The sequence below is a fragment of the Leopardus geoffroyi genome, chromosome A2 (genome assembly GCF_018350155.1).
Source record: "Leopardus geoffroyi isolate Oge1 chromosome A2, O.geoffroyi_Oge1_pat1.0, whole genome shotgun sequence".
Classification (NCBI taxonomy): domain Eukaryota; kingdom Metazoa; phylum Chordata; class Mammalia; order Carnivora; family Felidae; genus Leopardus; species Leopardus geoffroyi.
Window position 1 is genome coordinate 154,879,034 of NC_059331.1, and position 24,095 is coordinate 154,903,128.

A 24,095-nucleotide genomic window follows, 5' to 3' on the forward strand; every position below is an offset into this window, starting at 1 on the left:
CCTCCCCTGTTTGCACTCTGTCTGTCTGTCTCTCTCTCAAAAATAAATAAACATTAAGAAAAATTAAAAAAAAAAAAGAAAAATGAATGCTGATCATCACAAACCATATATCATACAAAATTGTCTTTACTGGGCTGCTGGATTCACACATGACTTTCCCAGAGGGGAGAAAAACACCCTCTATTTATGTTTTGCCTAGAGTGACTAAAAATCCACTTATATGTGCTAAACCACATTTTAACTTTAAAAAGTAGAGGCGGTATGGAAATATAACAGAGCCAATTATTCGTTAAATAAGACTTGACTGAATATCAAACATTTGCCGGGCATTATGGCAGTCACTGGGGATTTAGAATTGAAAGCTTGCTCCCTGCCCTCATGACAGTTCACTAGAGGAGGTGGCGAAAGGAAACTAAACATCAAAAACAATCAGCAAATCAGAGCCACAATGAGATGCTGCTTCACACCCACATGGAGGGCTATGATAAAAAAGACAGACGCCTACAACAACATGGATGGACCCTGAAAACATAACGTTAAGTGAAAACAGCCAGTTGCAAAAAAACCCACATGTTGCATGATTCTATTTACATGAAATTCCAAAATAGAAAGTAGATTAGTGGTTTCCAGGGAATGAAAGGAGAGTGGGACAGGGGTGCAGGATTTCCTTCTGGGGTGTGAAAATGTTATAAAATTGGATAGTGGTGAGGACTGCACACTTCTGTGAATATCCTAAAAACTACTGAACTATACATGTTAAATGGGTGAATTATGTGAATTACATCTCAAAAAAGCTGTTCAAAAAAATACACATGGAAATCAATAGTCCTCATAGATGAAAACGACCAGTTAAAAGTCAATGACTTCGTTTACAAGAATAAATTTGAGATCTCTACACACACAAAAAAACCTTAAATGTTAGGAAAGTACGAACAAAAATACGTGGAAAGAAAACGTGATCTTAGATGAGAAGAGTTGACTTTGTAAAGTAATTTATAAATTTAACGTGATCCCAAAAAGAAAAGCCAATGTGTTTTTCTGAAATCAAGACATGTGGATTCTCAAATTCATATGGAAAAACGAACAAGGAGGAGGGCCAGGAAAACTCTGGAAAGGAAGAGCAATGGGGAAGAACTTTCATATCTTTCAGATATTAACTAAAAGACAATAGACACCCCAATAATGGACAACAGGCCAACCAGTCAAAAAGTATAGTCTGGAAACACATCCATGCCTAAAGGAATTTAATACATGATAAAGTAGACCTTATTATACTGTGGGGAAAGTATAAGCTTTTAAATAAATGGTGTTGGGACAATTGAGTATTGAAAAAATATACACTTGGCTCCAAACCTCAGAATAGACCCTAGTATAAACACCAAATGACCCAAGATGTAAGTGGAAAAGATGAAATGACAAAAGTGCCAGAAAGAACTTTAAAACCTGAAAGGGGAAGTGTCTAACTCTGACTCAAAACACAGAAGCCGTAAACAAAAAGATAAACTCGATTACATAAAATTAAACAGACTTTCGAAGGGCAAACACCACCACCATAAGGGAATCAAAACATACACAGCCAACCAGGAAAAAAGTATTTGCAACTCAGATCACAGACAATATATAAAGAGCTCTAAGAAATAAAGAAGACCAACAACACAGTAGGAAAACGTATAAAGTTCAAAACAAAAAAATATATATATATAAAATGACAATAAAGCGAATGAAAAGATCCTCAAGCTCACTTATAAAAGAACTATAAATTAAAACTACATCAAAATACCGTTTCTTACCTATCAGCAAAATCCAAAAATTTGACAACAGATCCTATAGGTAAAACTCTAGGGAAACAGGCATGTTCTTACATTGTCTGTGTGAGTGAAATATAGTACAAATCCTGGCAGAAGGAATTTGTCAGTATCTTTAAAAAAAATTCCAGATGTACTCACCCTCTGACCATACAGCCCCATTTATAGGACTATATCCCATAGATATACCTGCACGAGGATGAAATGACATGAATATAAAGTTATCAATTACAGATGGTTTATAAATAGCAGAGAAATGGATACAGGCCAAGATTATGTTGATGTTCCATAAGTCATAGTATGTCAACAAAATGGAGTACTTTGTGACCATAAAAAAGACTGAAGATAATCTCTATGTACTAATAGGGAAGAGAGCTCTAGAATACATTAAGAAAAAAAGGTTAAGATGCAGAATATACAAGGTAGGTTACCTTTAATATACACAAACAAAGGAGAATAAGAGGACACTTACACACACACACTTAATTTGAATCTACAAAATGAAAGACTTAAAGAGTTAAATGCCAAGACACTAACAAAAATGGTTATCTATGAGGAAACAGAGCAAGACTTCATTGCGCGTATCTTTCTATACGCATGGTCCCCTCTCCCCCATCCATGATTTCGCTTCCCCTGGTTTTAGTTACCCGAGGTCAACTGCGGTGGAGAAGCAGATAATCTTCCTTCTGACGTACGGTCAGAAGGTCAATAATAGCTTACCGCTTATGTAGCAGTGCCTACGTCATTCACTTCACTTCATCTCATCATGCAGGCACTTTATCACCTCCCATCACCACAAGAAGGGTGAGTGTGGTACAATAAGATATTTTGAGAAAGAGACCACATTCACACAGCTTTTATTATAATATATTCTCATAACTGTTCTATTTTATTATTGGTTACTATTGCTACTCTTTTACTGTGCCTAATTTATAAAGCAAACTTTATGGTAGGAATGTTATGTATAGGAAAAAACACAGCATCTATAGGGTTCAGCACTATTCATGGTTTCAGGCATCCACTGGGGGCCTTGGAACTTATCACCTGCAGATCAGGGAGTCTACTGTAGTTAAAATTTAATTATGTTAACTTTCAAACATAAAGAAATGTAGAGAAAATAAGTTCCTATATAACTGTCATCCAGATTTAATACCTTCATAGTTTTGACCTTTCGGTCACGCAAAATGCATTACTTATCCCAAAAAAGCTAAATTTAAAAATTTCTTCCATTTTTTAATGTTGATTTTTGAGAGAGAAAGAGCACGAGCAGGGGAGGGGCAGAGAGACAGAGGGACAGAGGATCTGAAGTGGGTTCTGCGCTGACAGCAGCGAGCCCAATGTGGGGCTCAAACTCACAAATCACGAGATAATGACCTGGACTGAAGACGGATGTTCAACCGACTGAGCCACCCAGGCATCCCCCAAAATTTCTTTAACTGAAAAGAAACTGAAAGAAATGAACCTAATACATATGTCAAACTGGTGACACAATCACCGTGAGGAAGGCTTTATTTTTAAGTACTTTTAGAACACGGTTTTTAAATACACATACTTAGTTGGATGCATTCTTCTAAGGATGACAAAAATTACAAAGATGTGTTAAGCTTTCCTTTGTAGCTTTAGTATTTGTAATAATATAGGTATTGGTATTTCAAAACTTTATAATTATATTTATAGGTTAAACAAGAAATAGATTTGGGGAGGGGGGGGGCACCTGGCTGGCTCAGTTGGTGGAGTAGGTGACTCTTCATCTTGAGGTCATGAGTTCAAGCCCCACGTTGGGTGTAGAGATGGCATAAATAAAAAAATGAACTTAAAAGAAGAAAGAACCCATAACCAGTAAAGAAATCGAATTTGTAATAAAAAATCTCCCACAAAACAAGAGTCCAGGGCTGGATGGCTTTCCAGGGGAATTCTACCAAACATTTAAAGAAGAGTTAACACCTATTCATTTGAAGCTGTTCCAAAAAATAGAAATGGAAGGAAAACTTCCAAATTATTCTATGAGGTCAGCATGACCTTGAATCCAAAACCAGACAAAGACCCCAGTAAAAAGGAGAACTACAGACAAATTTCCCTGATGAACATGGATGCAAACAGTCTCAGCAAGATACTAGTCAACCAGATCCAACAACACATTAAAAATATTATTCACCACGATCAAGTAGGATTTATACCTGGGAAGCAGGGCTGGTCCAATATCCACAAATCAATCAATGTGATACCTCATATTAATAAAACAAAGAATAAGAACCACACGATCCTCTCAATAAATGAAGAGAAAGCATTTGACAAAATACAACATCCTTTCTTGATAAAAAACCCTCTGTTAGTAGGGATGGAAAAATCATACCTCAAGATCATAAAAGCCATATAGGAAAGACCCACTGCTAATATCCTCAATGGGGAAAAGCTGAGAGCTTTTCCCCTAAGGTCAGGAACACAACAGGGATGGCCACTCTTGCCACTGTTATTCAACTTAGTATTGGAAGTCCTAGCCTCAGCAATCAGACAACACAAAGGAATAAAAGGCATCCAAATCAGCAAGGAGGAATTCAAACTTTCACTCTTCACAGACGACATGATACTCTACGAGGAAATCCCAAAAGATTTCCCTACAACCAAAAAACTGCTAGAATTAATCCACGAATTCAGCAAAGCCACAGGATATAAAATCAATGCACAGAAATCAGTTGCATTTCTATACACCAATAATGAAGCAGCAGAAATAGAAATCAAGGAATTGATCCCATTTACAATTGCACCAAAAATCATAAAATACCTAAACAAAGAGGTAAAAAAATCTATACACTGAAAATTATACAAAACTCACGGAAGAAATTGAAGACACACAAAAAAATGGATAAATATTCCATGGTCATGAATTGGAAGAACAAATATTGTTAAAATGTCAATCCTACACAAAGCAATCTACATATTCAATGCAATCCCTATCAAAATAACACCAGCATTCTTCACAGAGCTAGAACAAACAAGCATAAAATTTGTATGGAACCAGAAAAGACCCCAAATAGCCAAAGTAATCCTGAAAAAGAAAACCAAAGCTGGGAGCATCACAACTCCAATTTCAAGACATATTACAAAGCTGTAATCATCAAAACAGTATGGTACTGGCACAAAAACAGACACACAGATCAATGGAACAAAACAGAGAATCCAGAAATGGACCCACAAACATATGGCCAACTCAACTTTGACAAAGAATACCAATGGAATAAAGCAAATGGTGTTGAGAAAACTGGACAGCGACATGGCAGAAGAATGAACCTGAACCACTTTCTTACAGCATACACAAAAATAAACTCAAAATGGATGAAAGGTCTAAACATAAGACAGGAAGCTATCAAAATCCTAGAGGACAAAGCAGGCAAAAAACTCTTTGACCTTGGCCACAGCAACTTCTTACTCAACGTGTTTCTGGAGGCTAGGGAAACAAAAGCAAAAGTGAACTATTGGGACTTGATCAAGTTAAAAAGCTTCTGCACGGCGAAGGAAACAATCAACAAAACTAAAAGGCAACTGACAGAATGGGAGAAGATACTTGCAAATGACATATCAGATAAAGGGTTAGTATCCAAAATCTATAAAGAACTTATCAAACTCAACACCCAAAAAACAAATAATCCAGTAAAGAAACGGGCGAAGACATCCAAAGAAGCCAGCCAAATGGCTAACAGACACATGAAAAAATGCTCAACATCATTCATCGTCAGGGAAATACAAATCAAAACCACAATGAGATACCACCTTACACCTGTCAGAATGGCTAACATTAACAACTCAGGCAATGACAGATATTGGTGAGGATGCAGAGAAAGAGGATCTCTTTTGCATTGTTGGTGGGAATGCAAGCTGATGCGGCCACTCTGGAAGACAGTATGGAGGTTCCTCAAAAAATTAAAAATAGAACTACCCCACAACCCAGCAATTGCACTACTAGGTATTTATCCAAAGGGGCACATTCACCTGAATGTTTACAGCAATGCTATTGACAATAGCCAAAGTATGGAAAGAGCCCAAATGTCCATCAACAGATGATTGGATAAGAAGATATGGTGTGTGTGTGTGTATATATATATATATAAATAAATATATATATATATACATATACATATATATAAATATGTATATATATATAAATAAATATATATATATATACACACACACACACATACATACATACACACACAATGGAGTACAGTATTACTCCACAATCAAAAAGAATGAAGTCTTGCCATTTGCAACAACAGGGATGGAACTAGAGTGTATTATCCTAAGTGAAATTAGTCAGAGAAAGACAAATATCATATGACTTCACTCATATGTGGAATTTAAGATACAAAGCAGATGAACATAAGGGAAGGGAAGCAAAAATAATATAAAAACAGGGATGGGGACAATACATAAGATACTCTTAAATATAGAGAATGAACTAAGGGTTGTTGGAGGGGGTTATCAGTGGGGGGGGGGGGAGATGGGCTAAATGGACAAGGGGCATTAAGGAGGACACTTGTTGGGATGAGCATTGGGTGTTATACATAGGGGATGAATCATTGGATTCTACTGAAATCATTATTGCACTATATGCTAACTAACTTGGATGTAAATTTTAAAAAGAAAAAAGAAAGAAAGAAAGAAAGAAAGAAAGAAAGAAAGAAAGAAAGAAAGAAAGAAAAAGAAAGAGAAAGAAAGAACGAACTGAGGAAACTGAGTTGAAACCACAGGGAAATGAACACTAGTCAATTGGAACTCTAACTTTTTAACAATATGTATTTTCTAGTTCCGTCCACTGGAATTGCCTAGCAACAAGTCACCTCTGTAGCAATAACCACCCCTAACGCACAGACTGTGGTCTCTAATACCATTGTTAGAGACCACTGAAAAGTCCAAGATGAGCCTTGGGCATTTTGTGCCATCTAGTAAGAAAACTTTATAAAGGTCCTGTCAAAAGGTCACAGCAGCTAGCGAAGGGGTCCTCACTGCCTGAAGATGTAACAAAAAGATTAATGACTAAAACACCAAATCAATTAAAAGAAAAAAACAAACTCATGCCTATAAAATGATTTAAAAAAGACAGAAAAAAACCTCATTTCTCACTATTTGAAAAGGCTATTATACAACTCCTTACTTTGAAAATTAATGATTAAGGATGGAGTATTAGCAAAGATCCTGCCTTTCGCATTAGAAGAATTTTTTCAGGACAACCAGACAGCCCCATAGATGAGAGAAAACCCAGTACAAGAAATGAATTAGAAAAGCATCATTTCACAAAACCTAATGAACATAAGATGACAGGCAAGACTTATCATTTGGTGCTAAAACTATTCGGCAAATGGTCTATATACCAAAGTTACACCACACAGATCGCTTTTGGTGTCAAGGGGGGGGGAAGAGAACTGGACAGTGAAGGGTTTGGGGCTGCCCCAACCCTAATCCAGGGGGTCCATCTCAGCTTCTCTACGAGTAGGTAAGTGGAAGGTAAATGAAGTGCACAGAATCACCTCTGGGGTATTCTAGCAAACTGGTGAACTTGACGACCCCATGGAACCTTTAGATTCAGCAAATCCAGGGGATGGAGAAGCAGGTGCAGCAATGCCCTAAAGAAGCGAGCCTGCAGATGGAAAAGGTGAGAACTTCTACAGGAAACTGTCCGTTTTTTCAGAGAGAGACTGTGCCAGGCTGAGAGACGAAAAGAAAGTTAAATCAGACATGGTGCGTGGTCCCCAGTCAGACACTGACTTCAACAAACTATCTTCAAAGGACATTTGGGGGCCAATTAGGGAAATGTGAATATGGACAAGGAATGAAATGAAATGAATTTCACTGAAATACAAGACTGGAAACTGTTCACTGAAAAAAGCAGATTACGAGACAGTAATATATCATCTTGGTTTTTCTAAAAAAAAAAAAAAAGTGTTTGTACATTTATATGCACAGAAAAGACCTGCGATGTATAACAGTGGTAATCTCTAGAGAGAAGAAAAGAGAAAGTGTGTGCATGTCTGTGTTGCTTGCCTGTATTTTCGAACTTTTTATAACGCACAGGTAGTGTTTCTAATAACAACACATCTTTTCAAAAGACATTAAATAGGCTTTAAATCTTACAATGCTAATCCACGAAAGACCATCTAACAAATGACGTATCATCTTTCCAAAATATGCTGTCTGTCCATCTCTAGCATGCAGGATTCTTGGAATGACTTGCGAACACGCTTCGATTTTGGATTTCAATGCTAAAACGATTCTCTGACAAATCAAAGGTTTCTTCCCCAGACTCACACTGTAGGCAGTCTTTAAAGGGGTGCCAAATGCCTCCTCGAGCACACTTGACCCTCACTTCCCCTGGGAGAAGACGTTACCGGCAGGGTTCAATAACTCTCCAGGAGCAAAGGGAGCCTAGCAGGACTTAACACAGCACTCAAGTCCCAGGGAGGAAACGTTGGGCCGGATATACCTGTTGGCAGGTATATACACCCTTGAACAATAAAGACATGCTCACACCCATTTACAAATCCACTTCTCAGGATGACTTTTCTCTTCAACTATCACTCTCAATTTTAGAAGATATATTGTATGCCCTGAAAGGGTGACTTCTTCAGGTTTCTATAGTGTAGAAAAATCTATATGAACAAAACTGTGCTGTACAATCATCCATTGATTTAGCAAGTCTTAGGAAGTGTCTGCAACGTGCGTGAAGGCAACTCGAGTAGAGAACAGACACAACCACAGACGTGTTCTTATCTTTACAGAGCCTGCAGTCTAATGGGGAAGGCAGGCGGAAGTAGGTAGGTAAAGACTGTAAGTGCTGTGAAGGAAAAGAACAGGGCGCCTAGAGATCAGAAGAGGGGCATCTAATTCACACCAGAGGAAGTGACATTTCGGTTATGACTACAGAGTGAATAGCAGTCAGCCGGGCAAGAGGCAGAAGACGATTCTAGGCAGAGAGACTGGAAGTAAGGTGCTGAAGCAGGAAACAGCTGGGAACAGTCACAGACCTGGAAGAGGCCCGGACAGGGCAAAGAAGGGAAGCCTGGCATAAAATAAGATTGGACAAATCAGCAGGGACCGTGTGGTAGCCATGATATTCAGATTTTGGATTTTATCTGAAGTGTGATGGAAAACAGCTGGACATCTGAAGTGGGAGAGGGATCAGACCTAACTTACACTTCCTATCACCATGGACACTGGCTGGAGGCTCAAGAATGGACATGGGGGATAGACAGGTCAGGAAGACAGTCCAGATGAGACACTACGGTGGGTTAGACTAGGCTAGAAGATTCCCAACTGCAGCCTGAGGGCCAATCCAGCCGAAGCCTGCTTTTGTAAATAAAGCGTTACTGGAACCCAGGGCCATCCGCTCATTTACGCATTGTCTACAGCTGCTTTCACCACAGCTGCAGAGTCGAGCAGCTGTGACAGAGACCATTCGGCCTGTAAATCCTAAAATACAGTTGACCCTTGAACAACACAGCTTTGAACCACACAAGTTCAATTATGTGAGAGTTTTTTTTACAATATAGTCCCCAAAATGTATTTTCTCTTATGATTTTCTTAATAACATTTTCCCTTCTCTAGCTTAATCTATTGTAAGAATACACTATATAACACACGTACAAAAAAAGGGGGGTTAATCAACTCTTTATGTTATCAGTAAGGCTTCCAGTCTATTAGTACAGTTTTTGGAGAGCCAAAATTTATACATGGATTTTTGACTGTGTGTTGACACCCCTAACCCCACATTGTTCAAGGGTCAACCGTAACTACTGTCTGACCCTTTCCAGAATGAGTCTGCTGACCACTGGGCCAGGGGACAGCAGTATAGAAGGAAATGGATAGGTTCACCATATACAAGTGGTCCTTCGTTATTCGCAGATTCCATATTTGCGAATTCACCAACTCATTAAAATTTATTTGTAATCCCAAAATCAGTACTCAGAGCGTGCTTTCACAGTAACTTCCGGACATGCCTTGACACACTGTGTTCCCAGCTGAGGTCAAATGAGGCCATGCTCTGCCTTTTAGTTTCCGCTCTTATACTATATGCAAGTATACTCTCCACTGTCTATTTAGTACCACGTGGTTTGCATTTTTTGTGGATTTCGCTGGGGATTTAAAAATGACCCCCAAGCACAGTGCTGAAGGGCAATCTAGTGTTTTTCAATGCAAAAAGGCTGCGATGTGCCTTACAGAGAAAGTACATGTGCTGGTAAGCCTTCATTCAAGCATGAGCTAATAGTGCTGTAGCCTTTGAGTTCAATGTTAATGAATTAACACTATACATTAAAGAAGACGTCTTTAAACAGAAGCACACGTAAACAAGGTTATGTATCGATCGGCTGATAAAAATATGACTAGAGGCTTGCAGGCAGCTAACCTAGGAGCAGTGCTTCAGGATTTGCTAATTCATGTTTGTGGCAGCTTTACAGAGCATAACTCTGGCGAGAAACAAGAATGGCTATATTTGGGAGGCAAAATCAATAAAATTTGGTGATAGATTAAATGTGAAGCAAAATGAAGTCAAGAATGACTCTCGGCTTTCTGATGTCAACTACTAGGTAGAAGATGATGCCATTCACGGAAACAAGGAATTCTGGAAAAGGCACATATTTCAGAGGGGTGGCCAAAATTTTTTTCTTTGTACGTGTTCAATGTGATGGCCGTGGGACATCCAAACAGAGATGTCAGGTCGATTGTTGGCTCTAAGGCTCTAGAACTCAAAAATGTAAATCTAGGTAGAGATACAAGTTTGGGAGTTACTGATATGTAGAGATTGTACCCAAAGCCCTTGGAAATGATACATCCCCTGAGAAGAGAGGAACTCCTCCTTCCTGAAGGAAGGGGTGGGTAAACCTAAGTCTTTATCTAGGTGGTTGGATTTGTTTGATACAAAAATACTTCGGGAAGGAACATAATCTGGCGGCACATATCTAGAACCCGAGAAATGTTCACACCCCTTGATTTAGTAATTCTACTTCGGAGAACCGCTCCTGAAATTCAGACACACCGTAATGCTACACTGAATAAACACGGAGGAACATCTCGCGATCGTAAAACCAGAAATAACCTTAACATTTGGGGAATGTTACACTGACAAAACTATTGATTATTTTGCTCTGTGATTTTATCCACAGGTTCTAAGCTTAGAAATTTCAGCTCCTCCAGAGGTTTAATAAATAGCCACTTCTATTTCTTTTAGGCTTAAAACAAAAACCAAAACCAAAACCACTGGATTAGTTACCTTTATCTACTAAAATGCACACTGCTTCAGGGTAGGGCTGTTCATCTGTTTTGTTCACCGAAGTACACCCCAGCACCTAGAACAGTACCTGGCATGTCGAAAGCGCTCGACAGATTTTTGTTGAATTTAACATCTTAATCACGTAGAATTTATGTTGGTATAATGGTGTGAGGGGAGGACGTCCATTGAGATTTTTCAAATTGCTATCAGATGGCCCCACTCCCATTTGTTCAATCGGGTTTCCTTTCCCCCACTGCTTTGTGGCACCTCCTTCATCATCTATTAAATGCTCAGACAACAGGGCCCTCAAGCTGGCTCATGTATTCTGCCCCACTGATGGGCCTGTCAAATTTCGTGCCAAATTTGACGTTTTATGGCTTAACACATGGTAGAGCTCACCCCTTTGCTACGCTCCCCTTTCAGGCCTGACTGTTCCATGCCCACTACCTCATCTCTCAAGAACAACAGAAATCAGTTTCTCAAATTTGGAAACATTTATGTAGATTTTGATTGAAACAAAGAACAACTGCATTTGGAGGGGAAAAAAAAAAAAAAAACCAAAGAAGAACGTATTTCCAAATTTTACTCTCCATCTAGGAAGGGGCTGGGAGGGCTTTTCCACCTTGGGGTGCGAGCTCTACATCCAGGCTGCCTGGGGTCAGCCTCAGCTCCGCCGCTTTGGAGCTGCGGAACCTTCCTGTGCTTCTGTCTAACACAATGGTAGCAGAACCCACCCTGCAGCCTTGCTACAAGGATTCAATGAATTAATACGTGTGAAACCTTAGAACAGAACCGGCAACGGCTAGGGCTTGTTAGGGATTAGCTGTTATCATCTTCCCATAGCAGTTTTTTCTTAGAGGCCTCAGTAAGATTGTTCTCAGATATTTTATCTGTTTTGCTGCTCAAAGAGGGTTCATGTCTTGGCTGCCCTTTACTATAATCCAGCGTCTCTGCCAGCCACCAGACTAAGTGCTAGATCACCATGTCAACGTGATCCTGAAGAAGCGGCGAGTGGGACGGCAGGGCCTCGGGAGTGTGTGTGTGACGTTCATGCTCTAGGACCATCAGCCCCCACCGGGATTGCCCCTTCTCCAAGGGTCCTAATCATGTATCTCCCCGTCACATATGGCACAGACCCCTCACCTGTGAGAAGCAAGGTGGCCTTCCGGTCAAGACAAGGGCACGCTCTGGTATCAGGTGGGGCTCAGGCCCGAGCTCCAACCAGTTACTGCTTGAGACCTCAGACACATTAGTTAACATCTCTAAGCCTCAATGGCCTCTTGTGCAAAGACAGAAGATCACAGAGCTTTTCATGTTAATGACAATATATTATTATTGCAAGAATGCTACCTGTCCAGTCTACTCTAGGACCCCAGGGCCAACCTGCATGAATTACAGACGGGCTGGCTCTGGAAGAACCCGAGAAAGGGAGGATGGGGCCTTGGCACTCCCGCAGCCAGAGGCGGGAAGGCCAGGGGCTGGATTTCAGGAAGTTTTGGCCACACAAGGGCAGTAGGACTAAAAACAATGCTCATGTCAGGTCTCTGACTCTCCCTCCTCCAAGGGAAGTTGTAATCAAAACAACTACCACCTCCTTTTAAAGGTTTACTGATTTTTCATTCTGAATACATTCATTCTAAAACAGGGGTTCTCAATCAGAAATGCAAATTCTCCAGCCCCACCCCAGACCTACTGAAACAGAAACTCTGAGGGTGGGGCCCACCGATGTGTTTTAACAAGCCCTCCAGGTGACTGGCAAAGTCCGAGAACCACTTCTCCGGACAGTTTCCTGCACAAATGGACCCAAAGGGAGGTTCCACGTGCTCCTCCACCTGGACCCTCACACCGGCGAGCGTATCAATGCGAACACACAGCTAAGACACACAAAGTCAAAGAACAAACAGGTCGGTAAAGGAGCCCGGCTGTGGGCAGACGAGTGGGAAGTAATAAGTAGGTGGAAGCAGAGAGGTGACGTAACGTCAAGGAAGGAGAGCCATGGAGAGGCTGTGCCCGTCAAGGGCTCCAACAGACGAAACAGAAAAGCCATACGATTTACTGGGCTCTCTGTCAAGTTTCATTGTGGGAGGAACATACTGGTTATCGAGCTGCCATAGCAAGCAACAGGAAATGGGTCAGTTTCATCAAGTGTGCTTAATGGAGCAACCACAGTAGAAGATCAAGGCTGAAGAGGAAAAGAAAGGAAAGCTGAGTATCCAGTGAAGCAATCAACAGCCATGACTTGTATAAACAGGAAACGTTTCAGGTTGCCTTTCTTGCCCCAAGTTTTACAGCCAGAAGTCCCCGTATCACCACTGCCCTTAGGATGGGGATGTCCCCCAGGTCAAGGGGTGCGCCACCTCACGGGCTGCGCACTGTCCTCTCCCGACCGTGACCTAGGTCCCTGGGGCCCAGGGAATTCCTGCCCCAAAGGCCTCTCGCCCACTTCCGGGCCTTCCCCAGGGCCCATGGGTCCAAGTTCTGGTCATGTCAGTGAGAAAAAAATGACTCTAAACTGTACCTGGGAAATCAGAATTAAAAAAAAAGAAAAGAAAAGAAAAGCTGCTTAATGACTGGAAGATACTCTGAGGTTCTCTGAAACTCAGCTCAGTTGTACTGGTTTCTCTGTGATTTTTCTGTTTTTGTTAATGAGTAGCTTATGGTGACAAGCTGCAAACCTTCTCAGAGAAACCGAGCAACAACTTCCTAACAGAAGACTCTGAACGCTGGAGCTGAGGGCACGGGGCCTTGCTTTCCTCGGGAACAGGGAAAATCCTGCCTGCGTACGAGCTCAGTGAGACACTGTGGGCCACAGGGGACCCAGGAGAAGCACAGCTCAGCAGCTCCCTTCCGGGTAGGTCTGGGGGGAGAGGCCAGGGCTCCAACAGCCTTGTCCTCCCCGGGTAGGTCAGGGGCTTTGACGGCCTTGTCCCCTCCGGGCAGGTCTGGGGGGAAAGGCCAGGGGCTCCCACAGCCTTGTCCCCCACCACCCCCGGCCCCCAGTAGGCCAGGGCCTCTGACAGCCTTATCCCTTCTGGGTAGGCCAGGGGGGAAAGGCCAGGGGCTCCCACAGCCTTGTGGGAACCATTACCCCCCGGAGCTCCGTTTGCTAGTGCAGCCCAGCAAAGCCCCGCTTGGTGTCCCGAGCCTTCTGTGCACACTGCCCTGGGAGACAAGAACCCTGGCTCTGCCTCCCCTCTTCTCTCTAGGCGACATCAGGGCAGCCTCTTCACCTCTCTGGACCTCAGTTTCCTCCTGTGTCAAAGGTCGATACTAATGTGTGAAGATCCCACTGGGTTTCTACTGTGACCAATAAGATACTGAAATAGGCTGATCTCCACGTGGAATGTGAGAGAGCCTAGAAAGGGAAGAGATTCTTGGGAAAAACAGAATAAATATCATGGTGTTGCCAACCCCTGCAAGCTTTCCTGATCCTAGGACGCTGCCATAAGGTGTGGGGAGGAAAGTGAAAAAGAACAAATATGTACTGAACCCTCGGGTCAGGCACGCTGCACATTTTCCTCCATGACCCCAACAAGGGCCCCGGGTCCGTCTGCACGGTGCTCATACCTTCCACTGCAGCACATGGCTTCCCAGCAAGGCTCCCCCTCTGGTGGTCTCATTCCACTATGATACTCAGGCCAGGGCAAATTACCTTGTTCAAGTATCATTTTGATTAGATGGGTCCCCTTCTCCATACCATAAAATGTCTCTTGAATTAGAACCCCCTTTAAACCTTTCAACAACTGATCCCAAACGCTTCCCGTGCTCATCTACTGGCCTATTTTGTGCTGACCACTCCAGCCAAGCAAAAATTACTTTGCAAATGAATTCCATTATGCTCTCTGCTTATTCACCTTGTTATGCTGGCACGGGAGTTTTGACTGCTCCTGTAGCCTCTTGGCGTAGGAATACCTCACTTATCCGACATCCTCGGGAATGAGCTGATCCACGAAACTGATCTACCTAAATTCATTTCCCATCGTCCAGAAATGTAACCCTGTAAGCGGCCTTAAATCCTTTTGGAAGTAAGTCACGGTGTGATTAAACGAGTTTCTTCATTTTAACTATTTTCTAAAGGAAACACTGCTGCACTGCATGAGAGAGAACCTCCCAGTCGCGGCTGACGGAACATAACGAATATCGATTAATCTCTCCCTCATGGTGCGGGTCATACTTAATGAGTAACAGTAACCGTACTGTGCTGGGGCTGCAAACGTAAGCGGTTCAGGGGATAAAGCTGAACGCGTGCACTCGTGTGCTCTCGCTCTGCCTGTAACGAGTTCCCCTGGAACTTACTTTCCGGCAGAAGTTGCTATCAGCCTGGATTCTGGTGAGTAGCTGCAGTCACACAGAACTCAGGAGGGTGTAACTTGCTGCCTTTCTGCACAATTTCAGGAACTTACATGCTGGTTTTTGTCAGAGCTCTATAAATTCTTCATTAGAGAGGGGAAAAAAAAAAAAGAATATACTTCAACAATCAGCAAACCAGAGTTTTCCAAATCTCCTGACCATATGACTTTTAAGAGGACTGCAGGCACAGGTACCGTTGAAATTTGCTTTTTTAAAAAAAATTTTTTTTGGGGGCGCCTGGGTGGCACAGTCGGTTAAGCGTCCGACTTCAGCCAGGTCACGATCTCGCGGTCCGGGAGTTCGAGCCCCGCGTCGGGCTCTGGGCTGATGGCTCAGAGCCTGGAGCCTGTTTCCGATTCTGTGTCTCCCTCTCTCTCTGCCCCTCCCCCGTTCATGCTTTGTCTCTCTCTGTCCCAAAAATAAATAAACGTTGAAAAAATAAAAAAATTAAAAAAAAAAATTTTTTTTTTAATGTTTATGTATTTTTGAGAGATACACAGAGTGCGTGTGGGGGAGGGGCAGAAAGAGGGAGACACAGGCTCCGAAGCAGGCTCCACGCTCTGAAGCATCAGCACAGACCCCGACGCAGGGCTTGAACTCATGAACCGTGAGATCACGCGCTGAGCTGAAGTAGGACGCTGAATGCACTGAGCCACCCAGGCGACCTGAAATTTGCTTCTTTAATACTTTACGAAACTAGAAGTTCTACATAGAACTGGCATGATAAGCTCTTGGAAAAATCATTTTATATTGTGAATAACAACTCTGTAGGTTGAATCAGTGAGGTAATACTGATACGGAGGAAAATGGTAAAAATACAGAAACAAACCTTCCTTTGTCAGGATGCAGTCTATAACTGCATGAACCAAAAGTGCTTTTCTTCCCAATGTTACAGCAGCTTCCGCAGCGGTCTTTTCCTGAGGACAGGTACCACCAACCGAAGGAAAATGCCCTTGTTCGCTCACATATTAGACTGTGTTCTTTTTGTGACAGTAAAGGTTTTATAAAGTCTACAGCATTAGCACATGCATCAATCTTCATTCTGCTTAAACACAGTGGCATTTAATTAATCAGAACCTACTGGAGCAAAAGAAGTTAGGCAAGAATTGCCAAAGCAGACCACTTTCAAAACACTACAAATCTCTTCGGTGCCATGTGTAGAAATAAGTGACTGTAAAAACCACAAAATCATTTTCCAGTTTTCAAGGTTTGCTTTTTTTTTTTTTTTTTTTTTTGTACTGGCAACTATTTTACTGGCTTACTTTCTTTTTTTTTTTTTTTTTTTTTTTTTTAATTTTTTTTTCAACGTTTATTTATTTTTGGGACAGAGAGAGACAGAGCGTGAACGGGGGAGGGGCAGAGAGAGAGGGAGACACAGAATCGGAAACAGGCTCCAGGCTCCGAGCCATCAGCCCAGAGCCCGACGCGGGGCTCGAACTCACGGACCGCGAGATCGTGACCTGGCTGAAGTCGGACGCTTAACCGACTGCGCCACCCAGGCGCCCCTGGCTTACTTGCTAATGGGAGAGTCACTCATCAGAAAGTCCCAAGTTGAATGGCCTTGTCCATCAGAATCTTTGGCCTTTTCTGTGGGCTTTAGACCAAAGACAGGGAGGAATACCAGCTGACTTGTAGCCGCTCTCACAAATGCCTCGCTTACTTGTCACAGAGAACCCAGAAAAACAGGTATGGCTTCAGCTGACTCAGAATCTGTAGAGAATTTGACAAACTGTCCTTTCTAAACCTGGATGAACTGATACTACACTGAATCATCAAGATTCTTCTGTGTAATCTCTTCTCTTCTTTCAAGAGCAGTTCAACTTCATACACTCAGGTCCTCTGCATTCTGTTGGTCGGATGTGTAGGAGATAAATAAGATTCTGAGGAGCTGGAAGAAGAGGGTGAATGAATTCAAAGGGATCCAGCAGACGCCGAGTCAAGCGGAAGGTGGCGCTGTTGGGGGAGGGATGGCTACGCGTGCCACAGAAGGAACTCGAAGACTCGGGACTGAGGTGAAGCGAGCTGTTAGTTACCAATCCAGCGCTGGTGTATGTAAGTTATTACTTAGATATATTAAAGGAAGAGTCAATTCAACAAATATTTATGAAGTGCCTACGAGGTTTCACGGACTGCACAGCTACTGTGGGGGATGCAAAGATGAATCAGATTTGGTTCCTGCCCTCTAGGGGTTCCCGGTGATGCAAGAAGCCTGAAGTCATTTTTCTTATGTACACTGTACTAATGAGACCATTATTAAAGAACTGCATTCAGTTTCGACCACCACCATTTTTTTTTTTTTTTTTAATGTGGAGAAACTAGAGAGAGTTCAGAGGAGGGAGGGGACACAGAACAGGCTCTGTGGGGAAAGAGCTGAACAGACCCAGTTATTATCTTCAAATATATGAAAGGTTTTAGAGAAAGGAACTGAGTAAAAGAAAACAGGTTTGAACGATGGCAGCGGAGAACTGGTGGGCCCAGGAATTTTTTGGCAATCCAGTTACTAGAATCCTGGAATTGGTCACTGAGGGGGGTTCCTAGTGTGGCTCTTCCCTGGGCGCGAGGCGGGGGGGGGGGGGGGGGGGCGTGTTGGGAGGTTGTTTTGATGAACTGACGATTTCAAGTCATGGACACTGACGCTCCTGAAGGCAGGAGGGATGAACTACATTTCTCCTGAGGTCCTCTCCTGCCCTGGGTTCTATGCTCCTGAGTGGCAGAGCCGGGTTTTCTTCTCCCACAATCCCCTGAGGGATCTATATCCAGGCAGCCAGGCCAGAAATTAATTCTCCAAAAGCCACGGCCGATGCAGGGGTCCGCTTGGTCCACGCACAGCACAACCCGTAGCCTTAAAGAACAAAAAGTCTCCCAGGGGCGGGTGTGCAAATTAGAAACATATTTGCATTTACAAGGATACAAAATATAAGAAAAGAGGAAGCAATGGTAACTAGAGATAGTGATTTCTAAGGAAATTTGTAACAGGGATTTCCTACATTCAGAAATACTTGTTTGATCCAAATTAAACATCTTTCAAGAGAAAAATGGGGAAACGAGGCCTTCCCTATACAGCTTAAGAAACACTCGCACGTTAAGAGTTAAAAACTGGCGTGCACACGCGTCCCCCAAAAAGCATTCCATCTTGAGTCAGGCCACGGTCCGGTGAGCCCACGTGTACTTTTGACTTTCGCTTCCCATACCTCCTGTACTCCTCGAGGAAAGAGCCCCTACGTAAATGCTTGTTAAGTGAATTCATTAAAGATGTGCCCTGTCTGCAGAGCAAGGGTGACAGGGCCCAGCTCGCGGGGCTGTTAGGACAGTGAGTTAATGTGAGTGGGGGGTGCAGCACATTCTAAGTGGCACATAAGTCACACTTCCCGCTATGAACTTCAGGCACCTCGGTTTCTTTTAGATGAAAAATAAAGACCTCCCTACACTCCAGCTTTTCAGTTTTCTTCCCCTCTGCTCCCCCCCCCACCCCCCCCCCCCACACACACAGAGTATCACCAAATTAGACGGAACTATTGCGAGTTCGGGCCTTTCACGTTCACACTCTATCTATCGGTGGTTATACAAAGTCGGCTGGCGTTATTCTGAATCCCGTCTCTGACGGCAACCTCAAGTGCTTGAATTGTCATCACAAGACTACCAGAAAGCACTGGCAAATTACACGTTCAGAGAACAATAAAAAAATGGTCACATATCATACCCTCTTGATCATCACTACTTTGTTCCTTAGAAACCTCAAAGGTGGTTTCCTGAGGTTGGTCTCTACGGGGGGAAGGAAGAGAAATGAGGAAACATAAGAAAATTAAATATGAAGACAGGAGCAGCTGTAACGTGCATAAAGCACCAAGTTTTCTTCTGTAGGAAAAGTGTGTCAAACGCACGATGAGCCAGACGCCGGCGTGGGGCTGGGTGCGTGCCGCCCCTCTTGAGGCTGGTGAGCCAACTGGCTGCACCCTTTCCCCGCCTGCCCCCTGGGTTAGGAAGGGATCCTGGTTAGGGCTGAAGGTTATCTTTCATGCTTTGGGATACTTTCCCACAGGCACAGCTGCAGCCCCTGAAACTCTGCTCTAACGGTTTGTTTCCTCATTTTTAAAGTGGCATAGAATGTGAGAAATTCTCTACCTGAAACTGGCAGAAACTCAGTGGGAATAGAAATCTAGAAAGGTCACAGAGGGGGTCAGAAAGGCTCTTTCTTGCGTGGCCGTGGGGGGTTTATTGTCGCTGGTGCCCAAAGTGGAAGAGGAAAAGCAGGAGATTAATAATTGAAATGTTGCTATTATTGGTTTTCCAAACTATTTGTGGGTTATTCTTTCCCTGGAGTCATCATGCCTGTAAGCAGTGCAAAAACACAGAAAAATTAAAAAAATTTAAAAAAAAAAAAGAGGGATGTAACACGCACAGAGAAAATGCCTACAGCCAGGTGCTTTACATATACTCCTTGCTAATGGAGTCCTCGTACAATCCAATAAGGCTTCAAACAGAACAGAACAAAACAAAACAAAGCTCAGAGAAGTTCAGTAACATGTCCAAAGTCGTACAGCCAGATTCAAAGCCAAGTTTCTCGGATCTAAGCACTGTGCCACACTGTCTGGAATTGAGGATAAAATTAATGACCCTTGCTTCACGACTCAAATTTGGTGCGAATGAAAACAATATTTATACTTACTCATTTTAAAAATATAAAACACAAACACAGGAAAAGATATTTTAGAACGCGTGTCATCAAATTCTTTTAATGGAAGATGATTCAGAATCCATTTCTTGGTAGGCATTTTGGTAGGTGTCTTTAGACCCATCTGATGAGAGATTTCAGTACGACAGTTCTGGGAAGTCTGACTGTGTAAGCCAATACTAATTGATGTGACACATCTCAGGTACGGTGGGACGTAATTAACTTGGAATGTAGGGTCCCCTAGTTCAGAACCCCTGGCAATACAGACCTATGTGGTTGGCCTTTGCACTACATATTGAAAAAAAAGCCTTGCTAAGCAAGTTGATGGAGTAAACACAATCGCAAGGCAAATGTTTAACTTTCTAAAGAAAATAAACCTTTTTAAAGAAGTTTACCCTAACCAGTACCGAGTTACTGAAGAAAATTAATGCGCTATTTAAAACCTAACCTTAAAAGCAAGAAGCAAGCCTGGTAACACTTGGCTACCCATTAATTCGGATTATCACACATACTCAAAGACGGCATTTCTCTCTCAAGAGCTGGCACTTCAGAATGCCCCACGGTTGCATTCAGGCCTTGGCCCAGTATCCCCGCCTGGGGCAAGTGCACCCCATTTAAACAAACGAGTGCACTCCTGAATCCCAGCAGAAATACCTCACCTGTCACTGTACTCCTCCTTAGAAGAACCCCGTGTTCGTTTTTTTAGTAGCTCGAAAACAATTAGAAACCGCTCTTCTTGGTGACTTCCCCAGGAAAAAGCCCTACTCCTTCAGGATAGACACAGGGAGTCCGTGCATTGTGACCGGGATATGGTAAAAACCAGGCTCACTGAATGCAGCGGATGTCGCCAAGGAGGGGAAAAGGAGGTCACTGGAGTCTGAGAAGCACTCATCACACGAAATGCATGTAGGTTCCAGCAATACAATCCTTTATAGAGGTCACCTGTCTGTTTCAGAACATGACCAACAGTCTCCTTCAAGAAAGACCCAGGCCTGAGCGTGGGAGGCTGGACTGGTTGAGAAGGGGAGAGGAGAAAAGAACAGAAAAAGGATAGAGATGCACAGAAACTCCAGCAGAATCAAAGGGTACAAAGTGTAGCAACAAGGCAAGACTGAGTGAAACCCAGGGCTGAAAGAGGTGACCAGGGAGGTCACCTGCAACAGGGAATGAAGCTTGCAAATAAAAACAGCGCGCTCCTGAGACCTTTGAGACCCATGATCGTTCTTAACCCTTAACACCTTACCCACCCACAATTCTTTATCTGGCGTCATGCACTAAAAGAATAACTTAAAAAACACTGGAGTCCGAACCGGAGGGCCACGTCTTAGCCCCGGGGGTATGGCCTACATTCCGTATGGATTTGGAACGGAAAGGAACAGGAGGAGAACAGCACAGTTCCCAAGCCGGCTTTCTACAAAGTTGACAAAATACATCCCAACCCACATACCCAGCCCCTCCTAAGAGGGAAAGCAGCCGTTTACTATAGTTCTGAATTCATTGCCAAGTTCCTTCTCTAATGCTCACCCGGAGTGTCCAGCAGAGGGAGTCTCAAGGAGGTACTTAATAAAGAGAAAATTGTTTCATTTTAACACTCCATAGACAGTGGGAGCATTGACTGTAGCCCCCTCCCATAGACACAGACGAACAATGAAGGCCCGACATGGGCTTTCCTAGCATGTTCACAGAGCCACTGGCTCGTTCTATTCTGCGTGGTGGAGTGATCAGAAATTTCGTTTTGTTTTGTCGAATGGTTAAATGGACCTTGTGTTCTTCAGAATCAAAGAGGAAAGCCCCTGGAATAACATCTCTCTGTTGCCTTCTAAACAGCCCCTTTGTTTCTAAGAGAGTCTGAAAAAAAATATTTACAGTCCATAGGTTATTTACAGCCTCATTATCCAGGGCCTGACTGGTAACTTTATTCCATCCAGAAACCAAATTCATTTGGAGCCCTGGAACTAATAACAGATTTTCTTTTCAGATAAGTTTTTTTTTTTTTTTTTTTTTTTAATCTGCCTCTTGTAACAGAGATAAAACTATTAATGCGTTCCCTGTCTCACTCGCCAGCACTGTTCCCGGGATTTATAGAAGGATTAAAACCTCCTCTCCCCGCCCCTCCTCTCTGCTCCACACAAACCCTTTCCCCTCTCATTTGCTATTTCATCCACAGAATATCTGAACAAAACCGAAAGAAAGCCAGATGGACTGACGCTAAAAGTATGTAAAGGCTGCTATTTCAATGATTTCATGAGAAAAACATTTTCACGATGAAATGACTGAAAAAAAATCGGGCACCCTTTGGTTTAAAATGCCTCCTACTACAAGCACACAAAAACACACCGAAGTGTAAAAACTTAGTTGATTCTGGTTTGATTTCAGGCTGGAAGCTGACAAGAACCGACTGGAGAGAAGCGAAACGGAGAGGGAAGGCAAGGGGAGTGGAGTGCTTTTTGCCCTCCGCGCTTTTCTTTCTTCCTAAAGACAGTCAAATCGGGAAAATGACCCCACGCCAGGTGAAGGTGCAACACGCAGGTTGAGCCAGACCCACCGAGGGAAACGTCTCGGCCGCCTCCCCCCCGAGGCCCCCCCCCACCCCGACTTGAAAAGCTCAACTACATTTTCCCTTCCACACGCTAATGCGGGGAGATTTTAGCCAATTTCATTGTTCTGCCTGGGTCTGAAATGGACTTTTCATCCGTACCCCCGTCTCATCACCTAGCCCCATACATACATTCCCATCCGACAGCCCCCCCCCCCCAAAAATCAGAGGCTCGCGAAGAATAAAGGAGTGTGGGGAGGGAGTGGAGAGCAGCGGAAAGGGGTGCCGTGGGGACAGAGTGGGAAGATCACCCTAAAGGTAATTTTCCGGGGGGGGGGGGCGGTGCGCAGGGGAGGGGGGAGGATGAAAGCTAAACCGCATCACCTTTATTTACCCCAAATAAATGAAAAGCACAGTCACGGGTCTGTCTTTTCCCAGGCGCCCCCTCCCAATTTCTTTTCTTCGGGCAGGAGCCCACCCTCGCACCCCCCCCCCTCCACCCCCCGCCTCTTTCTCCACCCTGGAAATAAGATCCTGTTAAATTCCGGATCCCGGTCGTGCCGTGGGCAGGGGAGGGGGAGGCGGGGAGGGGTCGGGAGCCGGTTAAAGCCCCGGGGGGGTGGGGCGCCGGAGGCCGGGCGCCCGGGGGGCTGCGGGCCGGGGGTGGGAGGGGGGGGGCGGCCCGGCGAGGGGCCGCGGGCAGAACAAAGCTGCGGGGGCCGCGGCGGCCGGGCGGCGCTGGGCGAGCGGGGTCGGCGGGCCGGGCGCCCCTTACCTTCGTACACGGGGGCCATCGGGGCCGGGGTGTCCGCGGTTCATGGCAACGGAGAAGGGAACGCGGCGCGCGAGCTCGGCCCCCCCAGCCTCAGTCGGAATCTGCCATCTTGAGCCTGTGTCTCCGCTCTCGGCGCAGCCGGGGCCGCCAGCGCCCGCATCACCGCCTCACTTGGCCGGCGCCGGGGGAGGGGGCCGGGCGCCGCCGCCGCCGCCGCCGCCGAGGCCGGGCCCCTGCGCGGGGCTCCGGGGCGGCCGGGGCGGGCGGGCGCAGCGGCCGAGGCCGAGGGGCCGGGCGGCCGCGGCCCCCGAGCGGGTCCGCGGTGGGGCGGGAGCCGGGGCGGGCAGCGCGCGGCCAGTGCCCGGCCGGAGCTCAGCTCAGCATGGCTGTGTGTGGGGGCTTCGGCAAAAGTTGCACGGGAGGCGGAGGAGGGGCGGGCGGAGCCGGGAGGAGGGGCGGGGGCGGGGGCCGGGGGGGGGGCGGGGGCGGCGGGCCGAGAGCGAGCGAGCGAGCGAGCCGCGGAGCGCGGAGTCCGCGCGCAATCGAGCGCCGATGGCACGGATGCGAGGCGGGGAAGGCCGAGCGGAGGGCAGGAGCGGCGGGCCGGGGCGGGCGCGGGCGCTGGGGGCGGGGTGGGGCGGAGCGGGGGGGGGGGGGGGGGAGGCTCGGGGCCGCCGCGGGGCTCGCGGGCAAGGTGC

At 44.7% G+C, this 24,095-nt stretch overlaps 1 protein-coding gene across 4 annotated transcripts in view; it reads right to left on the bottom strand.

Annotated features, from left to right (window-relative positions):
• The window catches only part of HIPK2 (homeodomain interacting protein kinase 2), a 192,337-nt gene extending 168,721 nt beyond the window's left edge, over positions 1-23,616 (bottom strand). For 2 of the 4 annotated variants that reach the window (XM_045495853.1, XM_045495852.1), the window contains exon 1: positions 23,398-23,616. In XM_045495853.1, the coding sequence (XP_045351809.1) occupies positions 23,398-23,416 (19 nt within the window). In that variant the 5' untranslated portion in view covers positions 23,417-23,616. The remainder of the gene's footprint in view (positions 1-23,397) is intronic. The other 2 variants (XM_045495855.1, XM_045495854.1) reach the window with 1 other exon arrangement.
• Between the last annotated feature and the right edge of the window lie 479 nt (positions 23,617-24,095).